General features: G+C 41.2%; 1 protein-coding gene across 2 annotated transcripts in view; it reads left to right on the forward strand.

Annotated features, from left to right (window-relative positions):
- The window catches only part of NRAP (nebulin related anchoring protein), a 62,287-nt gene that overhangs the window by 38,488 nt on the left and 1,698 nt on the right, over window positions 1-22,101 (forward strand). For both annotated transcript variants that reach the window (XM_088670559.1, XM_035134073.3), the window contains 14 exons: window positions 1,504-1,611; window positions 3,991-4,101; window positions 5,459-5,656; window positions 6,095-6,199; window positions 7,806-7,904; window positions 9,597-9,701; window positions 10,778-10,885; window positions 12,511-12,822; window positions 14,511-14,615; window positions 15,493-15,591; window positions 16,229-16,333; window positions 19,100-19,207; window positions 20,023-20,334; window positions 21,763-21,915. In XM_088670559.1, the coding sequence (XP_088526685.1) occupies window positions 1,504-1,611; window positions 3,991-4,101; window positions 5,459-5,656; window positions 6,095-6,199; window positions 7,806-7,904; window positions 9,597-9,701; window positions 10,778-10,885; window positions 12,511-12,822; window positions 14,511-14,615; window positions 15,493-15,591; window positions 16,229-16,333; window positions 19,100-19,207; window positions 20,023-20,334; window positions 21,763-21,915 (2,028 nt within the window). The remainder of the gene's footprint in view (window positions 1-1,503; window positions 1,612-3,990; window positions 4,102-5,458; window positions 5,657-6,094; window positions 6,200-7,805; window positions 7,905-9,596; window positions 9,702-10,777; window positions 10,886-12,510; window positions 12,823-14,510; window positions 14,616-15,492; window positions 15,592-16,228; window positions 16,334-19,099; window positions 19,208-20,022; window positions 20,335-21,762; window positions 21,916-22,101) is intronic.

Here is a 22,101-nt window from a genome sequence, read left to right on the forward strand (position 1 = left end):
TTTCTTTCAATAACATATTGTTCTTGGAGACTTCTTTACACTCACCATAGCTGGAATTGATTACAATCCGTTTGGATTTCTGACACTGCATCCTGAGGGCGATCATGTTAAGACTATCTCAGCCCGCATGCAATGACTGCCATCGAAGCATTATCCCATGCCCGTGTGCCTTAGTTTCCTCCTTTACTTTTAGTAAAAGGCAGCACAGGTTTGTGTTATAGGTTCTGTGACTTGGTCTAAAAAGACTTGCTAGGAAGACGCAGAAGAGCTGAACAACTAGGGCTGAGGTGAAAACTGCTGAAAATAAATTTTGCCAATCTTCATGTGAGTCAGGGAATAAATTCAGGTCCCTGAATGGAGTGGGGTGTAGTGGAAAAAATTGCTGACAGGTTAATAGGGAGAGTGAGTGCTTCATTTTCTTTATATGCAGCATCAGTAACTGTCCACCATTTCCTTAACGTCAGGATGCTTCTGATACAGCATCATTCTAGGCCATTGTGGGGAGGGCAATGGCAGCTGACACGAACATTTGTGCCCTCATATGAACACTGGCAGGGACCCAGGTGGCGCTGTGGTTAAACCACTGAGCCTTGGGCTTGCTGATCAGAAGGTCGGCGGTTCGAATCCCTGTGACGGGGTGAGCTCCCGTTGCTTGGTCCCAGCTCCTGTCAACCTAGCAGTTCGAAAGCACGTCAAAATACAAGTAGATAAATAGGAACCGCTACAGCGGGAAGGTAAACGGCGTTTCCATGTGCTGCTCTGGTTTGCCAGAAGCGGCTTTGTCATGCTGGCCACATGACCTGGAAGCTATACGCCGGCTCCCTCGGCCAATAATGCGAGATGAGCGCGCAACCCCAGAGTCGGTCACGACTGGACCTAATGGTCAGGGGTCCCTTTACCTTTACCTTTATGAACACTGGCAATTACCATCTCTGTTACTGTATGGCTGCCACCCCCCCCCCCCATGCCTTGGAACAGTACTGCAACTGAAATATTATGTTTAAGGAAACATCCATATTATTGCCACTTCCCCAGGTGGTAGCAGCAAAATGAAGCACAAAAGAAAACACTGCTGAAGGCAAGTGCTCTCTGAAAATAAGGCCTCCCAGTGTTGCTGCCTGCAGATGGAGTCATGAAATCATAACTCGGTAGATTATATCCTTGATTTCCACCCCCCACCCCCCATTTAAACTTACTGGATTAAAACCAGACCAACATAGTTGGACTTGGTTCCCATAGAAACCAATAGGGCTTAAGGCATTTGCCCCATTGATTTCATTGTAACCTTAGTTCAAATAACTGGGCCTGGATCCAGCATACTGTCACCATTGAAGTGCAGCATTGGAAGAGAGCTGTTACCCTGAAGTGCACAAGATGAGCCTAAAGGTATATTTGCCAAAACTAGGAACAAGGGAATTAATGCAGGTTTCTTTCACGGCATAGATTCACACATATGATTGGGGAGAGAGCTTCAAACTGTTCCCATTTACTGTCTTAAAACAGATTTGCTACAAGGAATCCTGGAAGAAGATGCAAGATGGGGGTTATAAACTGAAACTGGATGCCATTCCTTTCCAGACAGCAAAGGCTTCCACTGAGATTATAAGTGATGTAAGTTGATTTAACAGCAATATTGACTGGTACAAAATGGGAGATCTTAGCTGATGAAATTCTCCGGGGGGCACTTGGCGTGGACGGTGGGGAGGAAGAAAGAAAGCCTGTGTTTTATGTTTGAAGGGAAAATACAAACGGCTCTTGATGATCTCTACAAATTGTGTGACTGGACTGAAAAAGCAGACATAATTCAGTGTTAAGTAAGTGTATCCTGATGTGCATAATGATAAATTTGTGTCTTCCTGAGTTAGAATGGAATAGAATAGAATACTTTATTACAGTCAAAGACCAGCTCTTGTAAAAATTCCTTTGGAAGAACAGTTCCAAGGAGCATAACATATATGTGACACTTTGTACAACAATAAAATTGATATTTGTAAATGCAATGCGCATAGGAATACTTAAAACTTAAGCCTTAAAACTTAATAAGCTGCCGCAGAGAACTGGGCCTAGGTCGCTTGGGAAACCGTATTTTGGGATGTTCAGATGGGCTGGTTATTCTCAGTAGAAAGTCTGAGCCTGCATATCTGGACGCAGAATCTGGCGACCGTCCTGGTTATCTTCTGGTCTTTGCCTAGCAGGAGCAGGTCGTATAATTGCTTTTCCAGGAGGCCTGCTGACCTCGCCAGTATAGGGTCCAGGATCTCCCTCCGTGCCTCTTCTTGGAAGGGGCATCTGAAGAAAAGGTGCTCTGGGCTTCCTATTTCCCTCAAAGGGCAGGCGCAGAGTCTTTGGGCGTATGGGATTTTTTTGTATGATCCTTCCAAAACAGGCGTGGGCAAGGCCGCGCTTCTGGCAAGTGTATAAGCCCTTCTTGCGTTTTTTTGATAAGAGAAAGGAGAGGTAGGGTGCCGGAGCGGCTACGTATCTCTCGATTTCTCCAATTTTATATTCAGTCTTCCTGAGTTGAATACTTACTTGAAATATTTCTTTACCGTCCTTCATGATCCAATTCACATTAACAAATTGGCTGCAATTAAACTGGGACGAAATCCTGGGGTTTAGTGAAAATAGGACCCTAATGTGCAGTGGTGTGGCAAAGCCAAATGGAATATTAACAAGGGTCCTGGACAGGCTAGAAAGAAAGCAGCATATAACCTGCATCCTTCCTTAGCTCAAGAACTGTAAGATAAAACACAGAAAAGTATTTTTGCTACCATGCTTTGAAATAATCATATCCCTTGAGTCAAAAATAACGATAAAGGAGTCCTGAATGGAGAAGTCTGCTCTCTTATGGCCTGTTGGGATAGAAGAACTCTTGGGTTTTATTAAATAACACACACACACACACACACACCACACAACATTATTTTATTAAATGTATAACAAACGCAACCAACAGAGTATTTTGAAAAGTCAACAAAAGAGAAAAAACAACAACAGTTCAGCATGGTCAGGTATAAGGTATGGATGCAAAACATATAAAGAAAAATATAACAAGAAACGAGAGGCAATTCAGCAGTATTCCAAGATAAGACATAAACAGCAGATCAAAAATGCATATAATCAAAAATAGTGCCATATGATACTGTATTAGGTTGGAATTCAAATATATGAAGTCATTGTGCCTGAAACCAGGTACCGTGTTTCTCCAAAAATAAGACACCGTCTTATATTTATTTTTCCTCAAAAAAACACATAGTGGCTTATTTTCAGGGGATGTCTAATTTTTTTTTTAATTTTCGGGGTATGGCTTATTTTCGGGGTATGGCCTATTTTCAAGGTATGGCCTATTTTCGGAGAAACACTGTAGCATGTGGGTTTTTTTATGTTCCTTCTGCAGCTTCTGCTGAAATTATAGCCCTCTTCAGAAATGACAAACCTACATTCATTTGATGCCTGAGTGCAAATGAAGGCTGCGACAACTAGCTTTGCCCACCAGAGCTTGCTGCGCATACAGTGCAAGTGTTTGCAGTAGGGAAGCCTTTCACATGGGCAGCTGTATATACTAAGGTTTCTGTGTCATCTGGAACCACAGTCAAGAAAAGGTCTAGATTGCAAGGAGCCTGGGCAAGTGTGTTTGATGTCTTCCCTGCTGCAGACATTCCCACTGAATGCATGGATGCCAGGGTGGCAGATCGAGTTGGCACAGCTCCACTCCCTACATTGATTGAATTGGCAGGTGTCATTTTTAATGAGGGCCTCTCTCAGTGAAACAAAGTTTCTTCTGCTTACTAGATATAAACTGAAATTTCAAACTCCCAATCCTTTTTTTTTAAAAAAACAACAGACCATGCCTATTTTAATGCAGATCTTTATTTGGATCCTTATTTAAAATGCTTGCTGGCTGAGAAGACAAGAAAAAGTAATGCTGTGGTGGCCAGTATGTTTCTGTAAATCCTTATGCCCTTGCTTCATTTCCCCCTCTTTCCTCAGCACAAATACAAGGAAGCATTTGAGAAAATGAAAGGACAGGTGATTGGCTCCTGTGGCGTGGAAGATATTAACATTTCTCATTCTCTGCATGCAGCTTTGCTGCAGAGTGACGTGAGTATCACAGGGCGTGGAAGATGAACATAGAATAAACATAGCTCGGCATGGCAGATGACCTTTGATAGGTACTTTGAATGATGAACAACTTCCTTTTGAGTTGGCAGTACTCTCACAGCACTAGCACAATTTCTTTATCCATATTGGGAAGGACTCACCTAAGGAGTCCCATCAGCGGAAGCCGGTGCAAGAGGGCTTCTCTACCATGGGCAGGCATTACAACCCAGACTTAAAAATGACTATGGGAGATAAGAAGCAGCCTGCAGGCTTATAAATGTCTTCCTGCTCCCTTTGTATGGTCAAACTCTTACCTTCTCCTCCGAACCATCCCCATTTCCCTTTCAGAGCAATTGATGGTATATCATTATATCTGAACTTTGGTTAACTGTTGGTGAGGTTCGTTAGACAACGAGAAATTGAGCCTTTAGTGTCATTGGAACAACCCGCCAATAGGGATTCAGCAGGTGCCAACTTTTAAATGCCTGGTGAAAACTTTTCTATTCCTCCCATAGCTGCCAAGTCACCCATTTTTCGCGGGAAACCCCCGTATTTTAAACCGTTTCCCGCTGGCAGCCCGGATTGGAAAAATTTCCGTAAATCCCCCGGATTTCCTTCCTGCCAGGGAGGCTCCATTTTGGGTCCTGGCACCACCCGATTTCCGGTGCCCATACATGGGTAGCGCGGCACCGGAAGTTGCTTTTACGCATGTCCGGACATGCGTAGAAGCGACTTCCGGTACCACTCCGCCCATGCCTGGGCACCGAAAATTGGGCTGAGCAGCACCGGAAGTTGTTTCTATGCATAGAAGCGACTTCTGGTGCCGCGCTACCCATGTATGGGCACCGGAAATCGGGCAGCACCGGCACTGGAAGTTGCTTCTACGCATGTGCAGACATGCATAGAAGCGACTTCCGGTGCCGCACCGCTCCTGATCGCGCATTTTTCAGAGGGAGACTTGGCAGCTATGATTTCCCCAGGCCTGTCAATGCAGGCTATTAAGAGTACACTGCCTGCCCCACCCCAATGGTCTATTGATGTTTGTTTTTAATTTATTTTTAACTTTTTATGATTTTATTGTTAGGTTTTATGTTTTTATCCTGTTGAAAACCACTGTTTTATATACATATATACGCACAACCACACCTAACATTTCTGATTTCCTAACCATCTTCACTGTCACCATCCAGAGGTCTGTATAATGTGCACACTGCACAGTATGTACTGTAGAATGAGGCTGCCTGAGTTTTCCTTGCTGTTCTGTGTATGTGTTGTAAGCAAATAAATTCAATAGACTGTTAAGCAGGTTTGGGTTTAAGCCACGGCGTCAAAACAACAATATTTCTTTCTTCCCTAGGTAAATTACAGGAAAGCTTTTGGCCTTCAGAAATGCCAGTACCGCCTGCCCTTAGACATGGTGAACCTGGTACATGCCAGAAAAGCCCAGTCTTTGGTCAGTGATCAGGAATACAGACAGTTGCTTCATGATTATACTTCTCTGTCTGAAGATGTTAGGCTGAGGTGCGCCAAGAATGCTTATAAATTACAGAGTGAGGTAAATGCAGTTATTCATAAGTCTTTAACATTGGGGGGTGACTGTGAGAGTGTGATTTTATGCTTTGTCCTATCTGTACAGTATATCTGTCTCTCGGTATCAGTGACCAGAAATGGTTTTTATTGCACAGTTTCACTTCAATGGTCTTTCCACCTGAAATTATTTTGGGAGGTAAAAACAGCGATAATCTGCAATTTTCTTATAGACTATTTATATTGAGCTTCTCTTCCTCTCTTTCCCTTCCCTGCATCTCTCTGTAATAGATATAAGTATGTACAAAGTAAACACATGAACACAGAATCTGAAAATATAACTCCAATATGCTCGAATGATACAGACGTCTTGAGTAGCAGATGTTACTTCTAACGAATACATTTAGATGGCTATATTGCCTCTCCTATTCCACATTGTAAATTACTTTTGATTGGTTTCCCATAGAATTTATACAGGTCTGACTTGAACTTTATGAGAGGAGTTGGCTGTATTACACCAGGGGCCTTAGAGATTGAAGCAAAGAAGAAAGCTTCTGAACTCATCAGCGAGGTAACAAAAGAGGGTTTTGATTTTTTCACTACAAACAAGAGTTTGCCAGATGTCTGTGTAAAACTGGGCTGGCAAAGTAACTCCCTGGATTAAGGGTGGGCTCCCTTCCTCACCCTCCCTCTTTATTTGATCACTCAATTCATGTCCTGGGTGAACTCAGTGGAGTTCAAGGTTTTTCAGACCTTGCTAACTACTTTCACAAACTTTCTATTCTGTAATCAGGACCCAAGTGGTTGGTACATTAGGGTGAACCTTTATGGAAGGAAATGTTCCTTTCCAGATGAAAGAGAGGCTGTGTTCTGTTATTAGACACAGAATCACATTTCTCAAAACCCAGGTGGCTCCATATAAGTGGCCTGGAGAGAGAATTTCTCCTTCTCCCCATCTCTGTTCTTTTTTCTTTTTCTTTATTAACTCTCATCACATCTAGTTTGGCCCTCAGTTTGTCTCCAATGATCACATATGTCTCTTTTGTTTCTGGGACTTCTTTCTTTTGCAGAGGACACCACATGCACACACACACACACACACAAAAAAAAAGTTCAAGCTTCGCATGAACCTTGTTGAAGAGCGAAATTCCCATTGGTTTTAGCTGAGAAATATTATACTTCTGGTCAGGAATTTCCTTAGGTTTCCCTCTTTGCTAGAAAATGATGACCTGCCATCATTTTCTGTCTGGGCTCACAAGTCATATCTCTGTGACATAGTCCTAATTTCACTGAAACCACATTCCTCATTGCATTCTCAAAATGCTGATAATTGTAATGAAAGCCAGAATTTCTCCTTTTCGGAATAAAAGTACCCAGTTTTAAAAATCTTAAACGAAACACAAAAAGTACTGCTGAACAGCCCATCTGGCCTGAAGGCACTCCCAGCAAAATGCCCTTCATAAGCCCATCGCACCCTATCAGCCATGGGCTTACCAGACATAGTTAGTATACAGTGGGAAATAGTGTATTTCTATTTCTGTTTTGCTGTTCTCTATTCCTTTGGTGGACTATGAACCAACATTCCTGGCAACTCAGGATGAAATGTAACTCACAACATAAAACATTCTTCTCACATTGAGACTCTGCCCTGGCCCTGGTAGCTTGCATGTGAGCAGTTCATCTTTATTTTTACTTAATTAATTACTCGTTCAATTTATTTATTTATTTTATAAAAAATCCTACACCCTTACAGATTCCAGAGCAATGCATAATACAATATAGTTAAAGTAGCCCCTACCATTTTAGCACATTATATATATATATATATATATATATATATATATATATATATATATCCCAGAAGCTTAAAATGCCTGGTTCTTTCTATATATCTCTGCCATAACCACCTTCCAGAGACAGGTCGTGAGCACACTTCAGCAGTGGTACTGCCAACTGGCCCTTTCATTTATGGGGTCTCTGCCGAACTTAATAAATAGACATGGATCCAGCAGTGAGTTGGGAGCATGGGATTAAATTGGCATAGAGGTCACCGAACCAATCTTTTTTGCTGACCCCATTGTAAAGTCTAAATCACCAGGAGCATTAAAAATAAAAATGTCCTTATCTCAAAATGTAACTTAGCTTCTGCATTCCTCTTCCTTTGTGTGTGAATTCAGAGTAAATACCGTCAGCAGCCGAATTCCTTCAAGTACACATCGGTGACAGACTCTCCTGGCCTCCTTCATGCAAAATTCAGCAATATGATTGCTAATGAGGTAGGCTCTGCTAACGTGGATCAGAAAATATGCTGTTTAAAATGCAATGAGCTGAGGAGGGAGTAGGGAAGCAGGCTCTGAGAAATATAATACATCAAAAGGGGAGAAGAAGGCATCATCGGTTTATCCTTTAGCATAGTTAGATCATTTTTTATTATTCCTGGACAAACATTTAGTATCATTTTGTCAATCAGATTTGCTCCTTTAAAAGAAAACAACGGCAAAAATGAAATAAAAATCAGAGCAGCCATTTGATATGAATTCATGCAACTGGCTTTCCTTTTGTACTTGAAAGCAGCCATAATGCAAAGAAATGCAAAGAAGGAGCATACAAGGAGGACAGTCTTCGTGATGGTTAATGTGTGAGGTGCTGAATAATTCGTTCAGGAACCCACTTAATGCACCTGGGGCCAAGAATCTTGTTTCTGATTTTTCAAAAAACATACAGATGGCCTAGCAAATTCATTATGCCATTAAAAAAGAGAGGGGGGGGGAATAACATTTGGGAGCTGACATGCCCCCAAATTGTGAGCTTCCTTTAAAAATGTTCATGGCTTTTTTCACAGCAATATTGAATGTTCCTAGAGGTGTCATCAAATAAGGCTCTAAGAGTTAACGGGATGTTACCCGTTAACATCCTCTGCCATCAGAGCTCTATGTATTATTGCCAGTTCAGAGTCTGATTTTGATGCTGGCTCATACCAGTGTTTGACATAAGTCAGCCTTGCTTTCGTCGGTTTGTAGCCCTCAGCAACTCATTTTGTGGCATCTGTTAGACTAGTTAATTAAAGCATTTTGATGGACTACAACAGTGCCCCAGATTATTTCCAAAGCAAGTACTTTCTTTCAGCATCAGAAGCCATATTGGATTGTGTGCGGGAATTGCTGGTAAGCTGCCCACCCTGCATGAGAAAAAAGCAGGGGCGCCTCTTTGATCGCAGTGCAGACCTTAGCTGGGCTATATAGCTTTTTAGATATTTGCCATGCACTATTGAACCCTGTGCTTCTTAAAAAAACACTTTAAAAAAGCCTTTTTAAACCTGTGAATGTTTATAGAGATGGGTCTAGTTACAGGTAGGTAGCCGTGTTGGTCTGCTGTCGAAAATAAAATAAAAATCAAATAGAAAAATTCCTTCCAGTAGCACCTTAGAGACCAACTATGTTTGTCATTGGTATGAGCTTTTGTGTGCATGCACACTTCTTCAGATATCTAAAGAAGTGTGCATGCACACGAAAGCTCATACCAATGACAAACTTAGTTGGTCTCTAAGGTGCTACTGGAAGGAATTTTTTAATTTTAATTTTATTTTATAGAGATGGGTGTATGCAATCATTTATCCTGGGGTAGACAACTTAGTTCCCCCCAGCTGCTCTTGGACTCTCATCAACTGTCCAGCTGGCCATGCTGGCTGGGAGGATGGGAGCTGGGCTCCAAAAACATACAGCTGACTAATATGCACCCTCTGTGGCTAGACTTTTTTAAGGCAAAACAATTTACGGTGAAGCATTCAACTCTGCAAGGCTGCAGTTCTGTACATAGACACCTGAGAGTAAGTCCCATTGAACTTAATGGGACTTCCTTCTGAGTAGATGCGCACACAGCTGCACTGTCAGACAATTTCTCAGAAAAAGAAAGAAATCCAGCATGCTAGTATAAATGTATTCATTCATTTTCATTTAAATCTATCCTAGCGCCTCTACAAGGCAGCAGGGGAGGACACTTTGCATCACTGCACCGTGACGTTGGGCCTGCCTGAATTTGAAAGGGCAAGAACAAATGCTATCAATCTCAGTGAGGTAAGTGCTTGATCAGGTAAACAAATGGTGACTTTTAGAGTGTTGGGACTATGACCTGGGAGACTAGGGTTCAAATCCCCACTCAGAGATGAAGCTCACCTTGGGCTGGTCGCCATCTCTTACACAGGTTTGTTGTGAGGATGAAATAGGGAGGTGGAGAACCATGTACACCACCTTGAGATTTTTGGAACATAAAGGTGGTATATAAATGTAATAAATCAATAAATATCTTCTGGTGTAACGTGTGGCTAGAAATTAAAGACTGCATTGATGATAGCTTTTGTAATGATATAAATTATGATATTGTAATGATATTATAATTATGGTATCAGTTATTCTTTGAACCGCCCTGAGACCTCCGGGTATAGGGTGGTATATGAATTCAATAAATAATAATAATGAGTGCAGCAATTTCAGAGTATATCAATAAACTTGACGTGAGAGGATGGAAGCTGCAGTAGCCAAAGGACAAGTAAGGAGAAAAGAAGGCAGGCTTTGTTTACCTACCTAATAGCTTCTGGGTGATAGAGGGGGTTAGTAGTACACCTCCACTATCTTCAAGATCCAGTGCAGCTCCATGTTGTCATATTGGCTATATGGTTGCTAAGGACTCTGTGATGTCCAACCCAAGCTATGGAGGCAGAATCCTCCTGCCAGCACAGAACGCAGTTCAATAATTGAAGACAATAAGATTCCTTCCTGGCCCCTTTCCCTGACTCAGGTCCCCCCCTTTACTGTTGTGAGGAACTGGCATGATGTGCAGGGGTCCTTGCATTAAGAAGCTGGCCATGGCTTCCTCACTTGCCCTGTGTCAAGCCTTTGCTTGAGTTGTCATCACTGGCACTTACCATTCTGCACACATGCTGCAAGGACAATACCATGCCCAAACGGTTGTCATTTTTTAACTGCATTGTTGTGACTGTATTTGCTTTGATTGGGGCTTCCTACAATAGAGTAAAGAAGAAAAGAAAAAGAAAATCTAGACGTGCTTGCTCACTCTATACAACAACCAAGAGAAGGTTCCTTCTGTCAATTTACTTGCATTTTAAAATTTAAAGTTGCCATTTCCACTTTAGGCAAAATACAGGGAATCTTGGCATAATCTCCGCGCTCAAGGCTACAAGCTGACAATGGAAGCAATCCCTTTCCAGACTGCCAAGGCCTCAAGAGAAATTGCCAGTGATGTGAGTTGAATTATGCAGCCATCCATCTTGCCTGATTTTTGTTAACTTCATGTACTACATCGTCTAAAGCAGATTATACCGAATTAAAGCAGCACCATAATCATGTGAGACAAGGGTGTGAGACAGAATATATTAGTTATGAATGAGATTCTTTGTGTGAATTAAAAAAAAAAAGAGTCACTGTTAATCAGAAGCCCAGGCATGCTGAAGATCTTGCGATGGGAATTGGAGAAGGAAAATGTATCTCTGGATACTCAGTTCCAATTTATCCAAAGTATCCAAAATACTACCTGTCTAGGCAAATTTTTAATCCATTCCTTTATTTCCTTGAATAGTCCACCAAAGCAATTAGGGGCAACGAAAGAAAAATAAAGTTAAGCATGCATGAAAGGGCTCGGAGTATTGGTGTATCGGTTTGGATGTCGTTCTGCATTCATTTTATACCAATGAATTTAGAGATACTAAGCATTAGCAGCCAAAGGTAATTGTCAACTTTTCTGAAAAATCCCTTAGAAAATCAAGCATTTAGGCTGCACCCAACAGTGGTACATCTAGATGATTTTAGACTCTGGGCTTAAGGGTCTTGCGTGGGGGTTGGGGATTTTAGATGACCATGTGCATTACCTGAGTTGTGAAGCACACCATTAACATTTCTCTTCTCCCCCTCCACACATTGCAGCCCATGCCTCACAACTCCTGATACATTACAGTAAAATACCAAACAAAACATAAAGATACATTCTGAGCATTTCTGCATTAAAAAAATACAACTGTCTTAAATCATATCACCGCCATGACTGCGGACATAAAATGGTATTAGCTTCTTTCCTCCTGATGCTACTTGCTTGTATTTGGGAACGAGCACCATTTTGCCATAAGAAAAGATATGTAATATCGTTTAAAGTAAAAATATTAAAATGAGACTCTTTAATCATGTCCATGCCTAACTGGATGTCACCTGAGTATAAAATGTTATATAAAAAAAATGCAAATAGGAGGTGCTCTGGTGGGCCCTGTATGCCTATGGCCAGCCTAGGTGCTGATGCTGAACTGTCTCTGTCATCCACAATACTCTAGGTGGTCATGTGGTACAGCCCTAGGACTTCAGCCCCGAGGTTCAGTCCTGGCTGTGCCGAGCAACACCAGAAGTTGTGTGCGCCAGCTTTGAGACCGTTGCTGCTGCCAAAGTCCAATGGGAAAGTTGTTTGTTGAGAGAACTCCGTAAGAATGTCAGACTCTCTCTGTTGACTCTCAAACTGTTGTCTCAGTGTAAGGAAAGTTACATCCAGTCCTGGCTGTTCCATGTTTATCTGAACATGGTATGTCCCCTATTGCCCAATCCATCCGTTAAAAGAATTAGTATTTTGGCTGCAGAGATACCACTTTCACTAAAACATAGGAATATGGAATATGGTTGTTGAGAGCTGTGAATGAAAGATGCAAAGGAAGGAAAGATAGACCTGTAATGTGAATTGCATGTGTCTCTTGCGTTGAATTTTACATTGCTAATTCTCTTTTCCATGTCTCTCTTTCTCTATCTCACAGTTACCTAGGCATAATACCTACTTTTAAAGGATCTAAAAGGCATGAATGCGAGCTAAACAACATTTCCTTTCCTTTTGCAGCTTGAATATAAGCATACCTTTGTTAAGGAGAGAGGGAAGCACATAGGTGCCAAGAGCGTTTTGGATGATACCAACCTGTTGCACTGTTTGTATGCTGCAAAGCTACAGAGTGAGCAAGAGTACAGGAAAGGATCCCGAGATACCAGTTCTCAGTACCACCTGCCTTTGGACATGGTGAACCTGGTCCATGCCAGGAAGGCCCAGAACCTAGCGAGTGACCAGGATTACAGGAAGAGGCTGCACGAATATACAGTGCTCCCCGAGGACTTGAAGATGAAGTGGGCCAAGAGAGCCCACCTGTTGCAGAGCGAGGTAAAGAAAGATACTGCTTAGACCTTAATATAAATAGTACAGTGGTACCTCGGTTTATGAACACAATTGGTTCCGGAAGTCTGTTCATAAACTGAAGCGTTCATAAACTGAAGCGAACTTTCCCATTGAAAGTAATGGAAAGTGGATTAATCCGTTCCAGACGGTCCGCGGAGTAACCGTTCATAAACTGAAGCGAACTTTTCCATTGAAAGTAATGGAAAGTGGATTAATCCGTTCCAGACGGGTCCGTGAAGTACTTAAACTGAAGCGTTCATAAACTGAAACATGGGTGTAATTGGTTCCGGAAGTCTGTTCATAAACTGAAGCGTTCATAAACTGAAGCGAATTTTCCCATTAAAAGTAATGGAAAGTGAATTAATCCGTTCCAGATGGGTCCGCGGCGTTCATAAACCGAAAATTCATAAACCGAGGTGTTCATAAACCGAGGTTCCACTGTACTCACTAGGTGATGGCCTGTTTGATTTTGTGACTGATTAGCCAAAAGGGGAGGGGGTGCACAGTGAACCGATGCAGTGGATTGATGAGTGAGAAAGAAAGTCAACTATTTGCTTCAAAAATGTGCCTGTCAAATCCCACATATGCCTACATGGCTTTAGGGATTCTGTGGCTAATTGAGCTCAGAATGTTACGGGGCGGCTATTGTTCCATTCAAAACCAATCACAGAAGCTTGTCTAGATGAACAGTGGAAATGCCATTGATAGGAACCTAGGCCTCGATCAAAGCCCAAGCGTGTCTGCAACCTGTTTGCCTTACTTTACTGTAAGACTCAACTCTATATTGCAACAAAAGGCAACTTGAAAGAGCTCTGTATGCTTTATCTCGTCAATGAAAGCCTTCGAGAAAACGGAAGAATCCCTGTTGGATTTTCCTCTAAGTGTAACAAATGTGCCAATTGCCTTTGTTCTTTTCCTGAGGTGAGACAAAGGCAATCTGCTGCAGAAACTGGGAGATCCGAAACTATAAAGCCACCCATTAACATGAGGTTTGGCGATTGCATTAAGAGGTGCTTCAAACTTCTTTCTGCTGTGCTTTGATAGAGACATGGACTTTTACACTTGGATATTAACTACTAGGCAGAATATTTATAAAGGATATGCTGCCGATAGTTTAACTATCCAAGTTTTGGCTTCAGGCCACAGGTATAGGGGGGATACACTTAAGGAGCCCCATCAGTGGAATTCTTGAGAAAGGGCTTCCTGGCAATCTTATTGAATCACATTGTACAACACCTAGCTTAAGTTGTCACCCCAATTTCTTTTAGCTCGCTGTAAAATCTCCACTTTTAATAAGAAGCAACCACAACCAGCTGAGTAACTGAGTAACGAATACTTGTGTTGATTTTGCGCAAAACAATTTGCACCCCTGAATTGCTCCTTCCTCTTAAAATAGCTTTGTAGAGGTTTCAGTGCCAACAGGTGGCATCCCTTCTTGCTTACGGTTATGTTGATTCAGTTGTGGGAGCTCCTTTTGTATCTTGTATATGATGCATTATTTAATTCCAAAAGGAATGGATGAATGCAAAGAAGCTTGGCTCAATGAGATGATGTATGCATGGAAAAGGCAAGATTTTTTTTTTTAATGCAACTCGAGTCATCGCTAGGCCAACAACAAAAAACAAAAAAATCTGATGAAGTCTAAGCTTGTTTTTTGTTTGTTTGTTTGGCAGTTTCGCTACAAATCAGACCTGAACTTCATGAAGGGGGTTAGCTGGGAGGCTCTGAGATCCCCTCAGATAGAGAATGTAAAGAAGGCTGGAGAACTCATCAGTGAGGTACTGATAAATCTTTCATGGGATGGTACGTCTGTAGGAATTGTTTACCATCAAGGCTCCTTGTTACATGACACTTATGGATGTAGCTTAGCATTTCCTTTTGATGTGGGAGCCTGTTTATACAACAGTTGTACGTTACCAAAGAGCAGTACACAAGATAGGAGTCCACCTGTGACACCCTGCTGCATATATTCTACCCTGAACAGGAGACTCTTCGACAACAAAAACACATAGCAATAAATAAAGACGGCAAACTCGGCAATGGAATGCTAAGCAGCTGATAACATAGTTTTGAAAATTGCATACTTGAAACTGACAGCGAAGTCGGTGGAGAGTGGTTCTATCGTGATCAGCATAGCTTATTAACAGAGAAAATGTCCTAAATGTGGATTGGAGATCTAACAGGATGACATTTTGGGTACAGATTTCTCTTTGCCCAGTCAAAACTATGTGTTTTTCTCTGTGCATCACTGCCATATTGGAATCATTTTGGACAATTGAACAGTATTGGAATCATTTTGGACAATTGCACAGTAAAGACAAGTGTTGAAAATGACATTTTCCCGTTTGTATACCCTTCTGACAAAACCAAATCCATTGGGGATCTCTGGATATAGTCAAATTATATATGCATTTATTTTGGGCAGGCTATTTCAGCAGAGACATAGAGAGAGCAAACATTCTCAATGTTTCTTAAATGGTATATATACATATATATATATATATATATATATATATATATATATATATATATGATCCTATACAATACGTAATAAAACACACATTTATGTATTATTTCTACATCTGCTGTCACACATATGAAATATTCTGTTTTTAACTCCAATCTTTATTGCATGTTTTATATTCCCATTTATAGACAAAGTATCGTCAGAAACCAGATAGTCTCAAGTTCACCACAGTGACCGATTCTCTGGACTTCCTCCATGCTAAAAATAGCTACCTTCAGTGCAATGACGTAAGTTAAACATTTTTTATGGTGTAGAGCAGTGGTTCCCAAACCTTATTTTTCCATGGACCACTTGAAAATCATTGATGGTATTGGCAGACCACTTAATTATTTTTCTGCCCGTTATTGTGATTTAGGTGTACTGTGCTAGATGCTGAACAATTCTCAATTGTATTCTATTGCTTCTTTCCCCCCTTTCATTGTATTTTATCTGATTACATTCAAATTGCAATACAATGGAATACAGCATAAGAAATAAAAGCAGCATTAAAAGTACAATTAAAAACCAGTGCAAATATTTATGGCAGGATTTACCTAATGAGTCCTGCAACAAAGCTTTCCTCCCATATGTCCCCTGAAATTGGCTCGGGGGGTGGTGGAGTGGGGGTGGACAGAACCCCCAGAATGGTGCACAGGGGAAGAAAGCGGGGGATTGTTCTGTGTGGCAAACTGAACTGCTTAACAGGTGAAATGATTGGAAGAGCGTGATATTGAAAGTCAAGCAATAGCTTGTCTTAAGGCACCTTTAGTAAGCATAGGTATAATTTAATACTATATGCATTGTGTACTGTAGCTCTTGCTGAAAAGAGATTTTTGTTATCGTTGTAGAAATTGTGAAAGTAATTAATGTCATTTGGTTTGTCAGAGGCTGTACCGAGCCGCGCACTTGGAATCCATGCACGCATATACTCTGCCTCCTGACCATCCTGACTTCATAAGGGCACGTCTCAATGCGCTCCATCTCAGTGATGTAAGTGACAGATCTTTTCATTTCAGGTGATGGGTTTTGTGAATGAACACAGCTACAATTACAGTGGTGCCTCGCTTAACGAATGCCCTGCTTAACGAAATTTCCGCTTAACGAAAGGTTTTTTTCTAGTGGAGGTTGCCTCGCTAGATGAATGCGTTTTACGAAAAATTCGTCTAGCGAATCGCGGTTTCCCATAGGAATGCATTGAAATTCAATTAATGCGTTCCTATGGGCAAAAAAAAATTCAATGCATTCCTATGGGATTCGCTAGACGAATTTTCCGTTATAAGAAAAGACCTGTGGAACGAATTAAATTTGTCTAGCAAGGCACCACTGTAGTTGTATTTTGACTTCATACGTACCAGGAATACGTCTGGCCGTCACTTGTCCCAGTAATTCCATTTTGTAGATAATTTTTTATTTTTATTTAGTCTAGGTTGCATTGTTTCAAAAAGGAATATAGTCGTTTCATGTGTATTAATTCGCAATTTTATTTCTTGCACAAATTACAGTACTTTTAGAGGAATTATGTTACATTAAATTACATTAAAAGGTGCATTTAGTCAGCTACTGGAAATCAAAATAGAAAGAGCATTGTGCATTGACAAACCTTTACTCTCCTGTTAGAAGAAAAGAATGAGTGAGATGTATTGCTCATGCAGTTAGAACTGTATTGCCATGCACAGATGAATGTCACAGTTGTAAGTCCGATATGTACCATTTCTTCTCAAAACATTCAAATGGATCAGCATGTATCTGAACTGAAACAGCCAGGGAGAGCATGGGGAGATGGAAGAGTTGGGGGCCTCTCATTAAAAATGAAACTGTTTTTGGTAGATATACAATTGGATCAGACACCACACACAGAAAGCTGTTGAGAGAGACTGACCTTACAACACACACAAAAACCACATTGGTATTTGTAAAACTGCAAAGATAGCTGTAAATCAAATGAATGTAATGTGTGAGGATGAGTGCAAAAGCTGTGCAAACTGTGATAAAGTAAAATGATGCATGGGGTTTCAGATCAAAGGACCTGTGTTACAGAATGATCCGCAGCAGCAAGGCAAAAGCTTTGGCAGATTAAAAAGAGAGAAGAGAGGAAGAGGCAGGAAATGGCTAGGACTTGCTGGTGGTTGCAAGATAGAAGCTCTTATGGCAAGAGACACTCCAGATTTGGACTTATGACACAGCTGAGGAGGAACCACTGGTCTTCCAGGCAGCCGTGTGACTTTGCCCACCTGATTCCCTTCCACCCCAAAGGGCTTGTGATTCCAAATTTTCATACCCTGATTATTCTAAATAAATTTAAGAATCTATCTAGATTTGCCCTTTAAATGTGCCACCTGCGGTCATTTTTGGATGGAATGCCTCCCATATTATCTCATTTGGGATAATTTTGGATTCTACTGTCATGATTATGGGACCCTGGATCTGGGAGGAAATAATTCAAGAATTTGATCGGGGGCTCTAAGTATGTTTATTAGAAGTTGCAAGCCCACTGGGAAGTGTGGATTGTCCCAGTTCTTGCATTTCCAATCTCCATGCCTTCATAGGTACATTTTTATCGCAGTCACATAGTAAATAAACATTATTTGGTCAGTAAGTAATAATGAGTTGGAGGCCTGGGATCATTACCACAGACCACTTAAAAAATTGCTGGCAGACCACGTAATGATTTTTTTTTCTTCTTCTGCCTGTTGTAGCAATTTGTACATGCTGTGCTAGACGCTGTATGATTTTAAATTGGGTTTGTTTTTGCTTTTGCTTTTTTTCTTACATTGTATTTGATTGTATTATAACTTGCATTCCATAGAATTCAAACCGCAATACAATAAAATACCACATAAGAAGTAAAATAAGCAGATAAAATAAAATAAAAGTAGAATAAAAATACAATTGAAAATCAATATGTATATTTAATGCAGACATGCCACGGGCCACCTAAATGAAGCCCACAGACCACCAGTGGTCCATAGGCTAGAGTTAGGGAACCGCTGTTTTAGAGAATGTGCCCTCACCAAAGTAGACCCTCACCAAAGTAGGCTGTGTATCTGCTCATTAGCATCCTTGCACCTATGTACAAAAATATTTTATTTATTTATTTTATTTCTCCTAAGCTGAATGGCTAAACTTGAGAAACATCTCTTGGGCAGGACAATGACGCAGTATCACAATAACTTCAGACACTGTGATATAAACCCTTGGGACTGAAATGAGACTTCTTATCTTCAAAATTTGCATCTTATTCATATCAATCATATCCAATATTTTATCCAGCAGCTCATTATTTTAGATTAGTTGATGAAACCATCAGGGGTATGGAGCTAGCACAGAAAGCATTCGAAACGCTTGAAGTAACAAAAAGTGGAGACTTGTAGCACTGACATTCCTACACTGCAAAACCCAAGATGCTACTAGGAGATGTTTCGAAAGACAGAATAGGGGCAGTGTGTCAATGCAATATTGATGTGGCTGATGCATCAAAGTGTCTAACAGAAACCAAATAAGCTGGAATCAATGTATGCATGAAATGCAAAACAAAATCTCAATTTCGGTATTTTTGACTCCCCACCAATGAGACTCCAACCAATGTACAGTATTCTGTAGGTGGGAATGTTGAAGGGCTGCAGGGCAGTCGGAAAATCTTAAAGGCCTTTATGGCTGTCCCAGACACAAATGATCCCATTAGAATCAAATATTTATTACTATAAGAACAAAAGACTTGTAAACTAAGGCATCATCTTTCTTAACTCCTTCCTGCAGAAACTTTATAAAACATCTTGGGAGGAGACACGGGCAGCTGGCTATGATTTCAGACTGGATGCCATCCCTTTCCAGACGGCTAAAGCTTCCAGAGACATTGCCAGTGATGTATGTATTCAAGACTCTGTCTTAGGATCACATGACAAGTTTATTGGAATGGCAGGCCCCTATGCAATCCATGACTTTTCCTTGGCAGTTTAAATGGAGACACTGGTATCCAAAGACTTGGGGAACATGCACTCAAACTCTTTCAGGCCAATCTGGAACTGCTAGAAAGCCAGAATGCAATCCAGATGAATTTAGGTGCACATACATTTTGTTGAATTAATAAGTCTCATTGATTTAATGGAGCATTAGTCATGGGTCACATTTTTTTTGAGCTGTGCAAGCTGTCTTACACCATTGGTGTCCATTTCATCCACATGCTTGTTAATGTATTCATCATTAAGTATGCTATTGATAATAAAACTGTGTACAGTGGTACCTCTACTTATGAATTTAATGCGTTCCGAATGCACATTTGTAAGTTGAAAAAAATTGTAAGTCGAATCCCATAGAAATGCATTGGGAGAAAAAAATCGTAAGTAGAAGCAACCCTATCTAAAAATTCGTAAGTAGAAAAAATCCTATCTAAACAGCATCCAAGATGGCGGACGGAGCTCCATTCGTAAGTAGAAACATTCGCAAGTAGAGTTATTCGTAAGTAGAGGTGCAACTGTATATTCTGTAAATCCAATGACCATTTATTTCCAATTAAAAATTGCTCCAACAAGGCAGCTCTGCCCTCTGGATGTAGATACTTGTACTCTGATTTAGCAAAGTTATATGTATGTCCACATGGAAGTCACAGCTCTTTATACAAAAACACTACAATAAGGGAATAAAAATTCTTTTTGTCTTTGCTCTGTCTCACTACTCTGCAGTTCAGATACAGAGAGGCCTTCCTGAGAGATAGGGGGCAGCAGATTGGATTTCGCAATGTGAATGATGATCCAAAAATGAGGCACTTTCTCAAGATGGGCTACCTCCAGAGTGACAACCAATACAAGAGGGATTTTGTCAGAAACAGAGCGCAGTTCAAGAGCCACATTGACCAGCCAAGATTTATCCATGCAAAGAAAAGTCAACAGCTGATAAGTGACGTCAATTACAGGCAGCACCTGCATCAGTATACCTGTGACCCGGAACAGCTGAACCTAAAGCATGCTAAGCAAGCACACAACCTCCAGAGTGATGTAAGTGCATTGATCTATAGGCTAGAGCAGATATCCCCAAACTCGGCCCTCCAGATGTTTTGGGGCTACAACTCCCATCATCCATAGCTAACAGGACCAGTGGTCGGGGATGATGGGAATTGTAGTCCCAAAAGAACTGGAGGGCTGAGTTTGGGGGTGCCTGGCTAGAGTCTTGTTCCAGGGCTCTATACTCTGTACCAAAACTCTGCCCTTGAAACATCCATAAAGTGCCCCCCTTTTAAAAAAGAATGCATTTTAAAGAATTTGGCTGGTAAGGTAAAGGGGTTGGACTGTTTATTTCTAAAGGTCTCCATTTTGTATAATATAGTTTTCAAAAAGTAAATGTAAAGGGACCATTAGGTCCAGTCGTGTCCGACTCTGGGGTTGCGGCACTCATCTCGCTCTATAGGCCAAGGGAGCCGGTGTTTGTCTGCAGACAGCTTCCAGGTCATGTGGCCAGCATGACAAAGCTGCTTCTGGCGAACCAGAGCAGCGCACGGAAACACCGTTTACCTTCCCGCCGGAGCGGTCCCTATTTATCTACTTGCACTTTGATGTGCTTTTGAACTGCTAGGTGGGCAGGAGCTGGAACCAAACAACAGGAGCTCACCCCGTTGCAGGGATTCGAACTGCCGACCTTCTGATCAGCAAGCCCTAGACACTGTGGTTTAACCCACAGCGCCACCTGGGTTAAACCACATTAGAAAAATGCTAATGAAAGACCAAAGGGATGAGGCAGCTGTCTCCCTGCATCCCATTGCCCTGGAACAATGCTGCTTCCATGCAGTTTTGAGGAAAGTAAATGGTGGTTCATGAGCTACTGAAAAAAGTTATATTTGCTACTAACCACAGCTTGTGACAAGAAAAAAGTGGAGGCGGGGGGAGAAAGAAAAGGGGAAGACTAGTTAAGGGTGAATAGCTGCTCTCCTACCTTGCAATTTCCCACCACCTTGAAAAATTTGAACATCCCCTCCTTTCACTGCCTGCAAAGGGAGTTGTGAAGTGGTGGGACCATAGTAAGTAATTTGAAGTTCTGGAGAAAACCGGAAAGATACAATAGGTTTACTTGTCCCATTCTTCCTTGGATTTCTAGTAGCCCTCATATGATTTCTGAGGTTTCAGAAGTGACTGCCCCCATGTTTTTAACATTCGCTCAGTGATGAGAAAGAAAGATGTTCAGTTAATAATAAGGAAAAAAATGTTGACAATCTGGAAATGCACAGCCTTTTGTACATGCTGCCATTCACTTCTTACTTTGTAAACCTCTCCTCATCATTATAGAATTCTTAGTGTTTGAAATAAATGAATCAAGTCCTGACAGTGAAGGAAACTGATAGCTAAGATTCTGTTCTATGCAATTTACTTCCCATCTGATTTGAAGCGTGTGCGGTTTATTAATTCCGTGAGGTTTGTGTATTTGTTTTGCAGGTCAAGTACAAATCTGATTTGAACTGGATCAGAGGCGTCGGCTGGACACCTCCAGGTTCCTACAAAGTGGAAATGGCCAGGAGGGCTGCTGAGCTGGCATATGCTCAGGAACAGGAACCTCAAGGAACTTTGGATCAGAACAATCTGAAAACTGTACGTGAGCGAATAGCCCCTTTCCTTCTAAGCACCTAGGATGCAGAATCCCAGACATAAGGCAGAGTGCTTGTTTCCCACTCTGTGTCATATAGAAAAGCAGTTTAGTGGCAACTGCTCAACAAGGCAGTTTCAGGTATCAGCAGTGAGATTTAATTAATGCCCATATCCTTACAAAGTATTTTT

This window comes from Zootoca vivipara, chromosome 5, assembly GCF_965207765.1.
Source record: "Zootoca vivipara chromosome 5, rZooViv2.hap1.1, whole genome shotgun sequence".
Classification (NCBI taxonomy): Eukaryota; Metazoa; Chordata; class Lepidosauria; order Squamata; family Lacertidae; genus Zootoca; species Zootoca vivipara.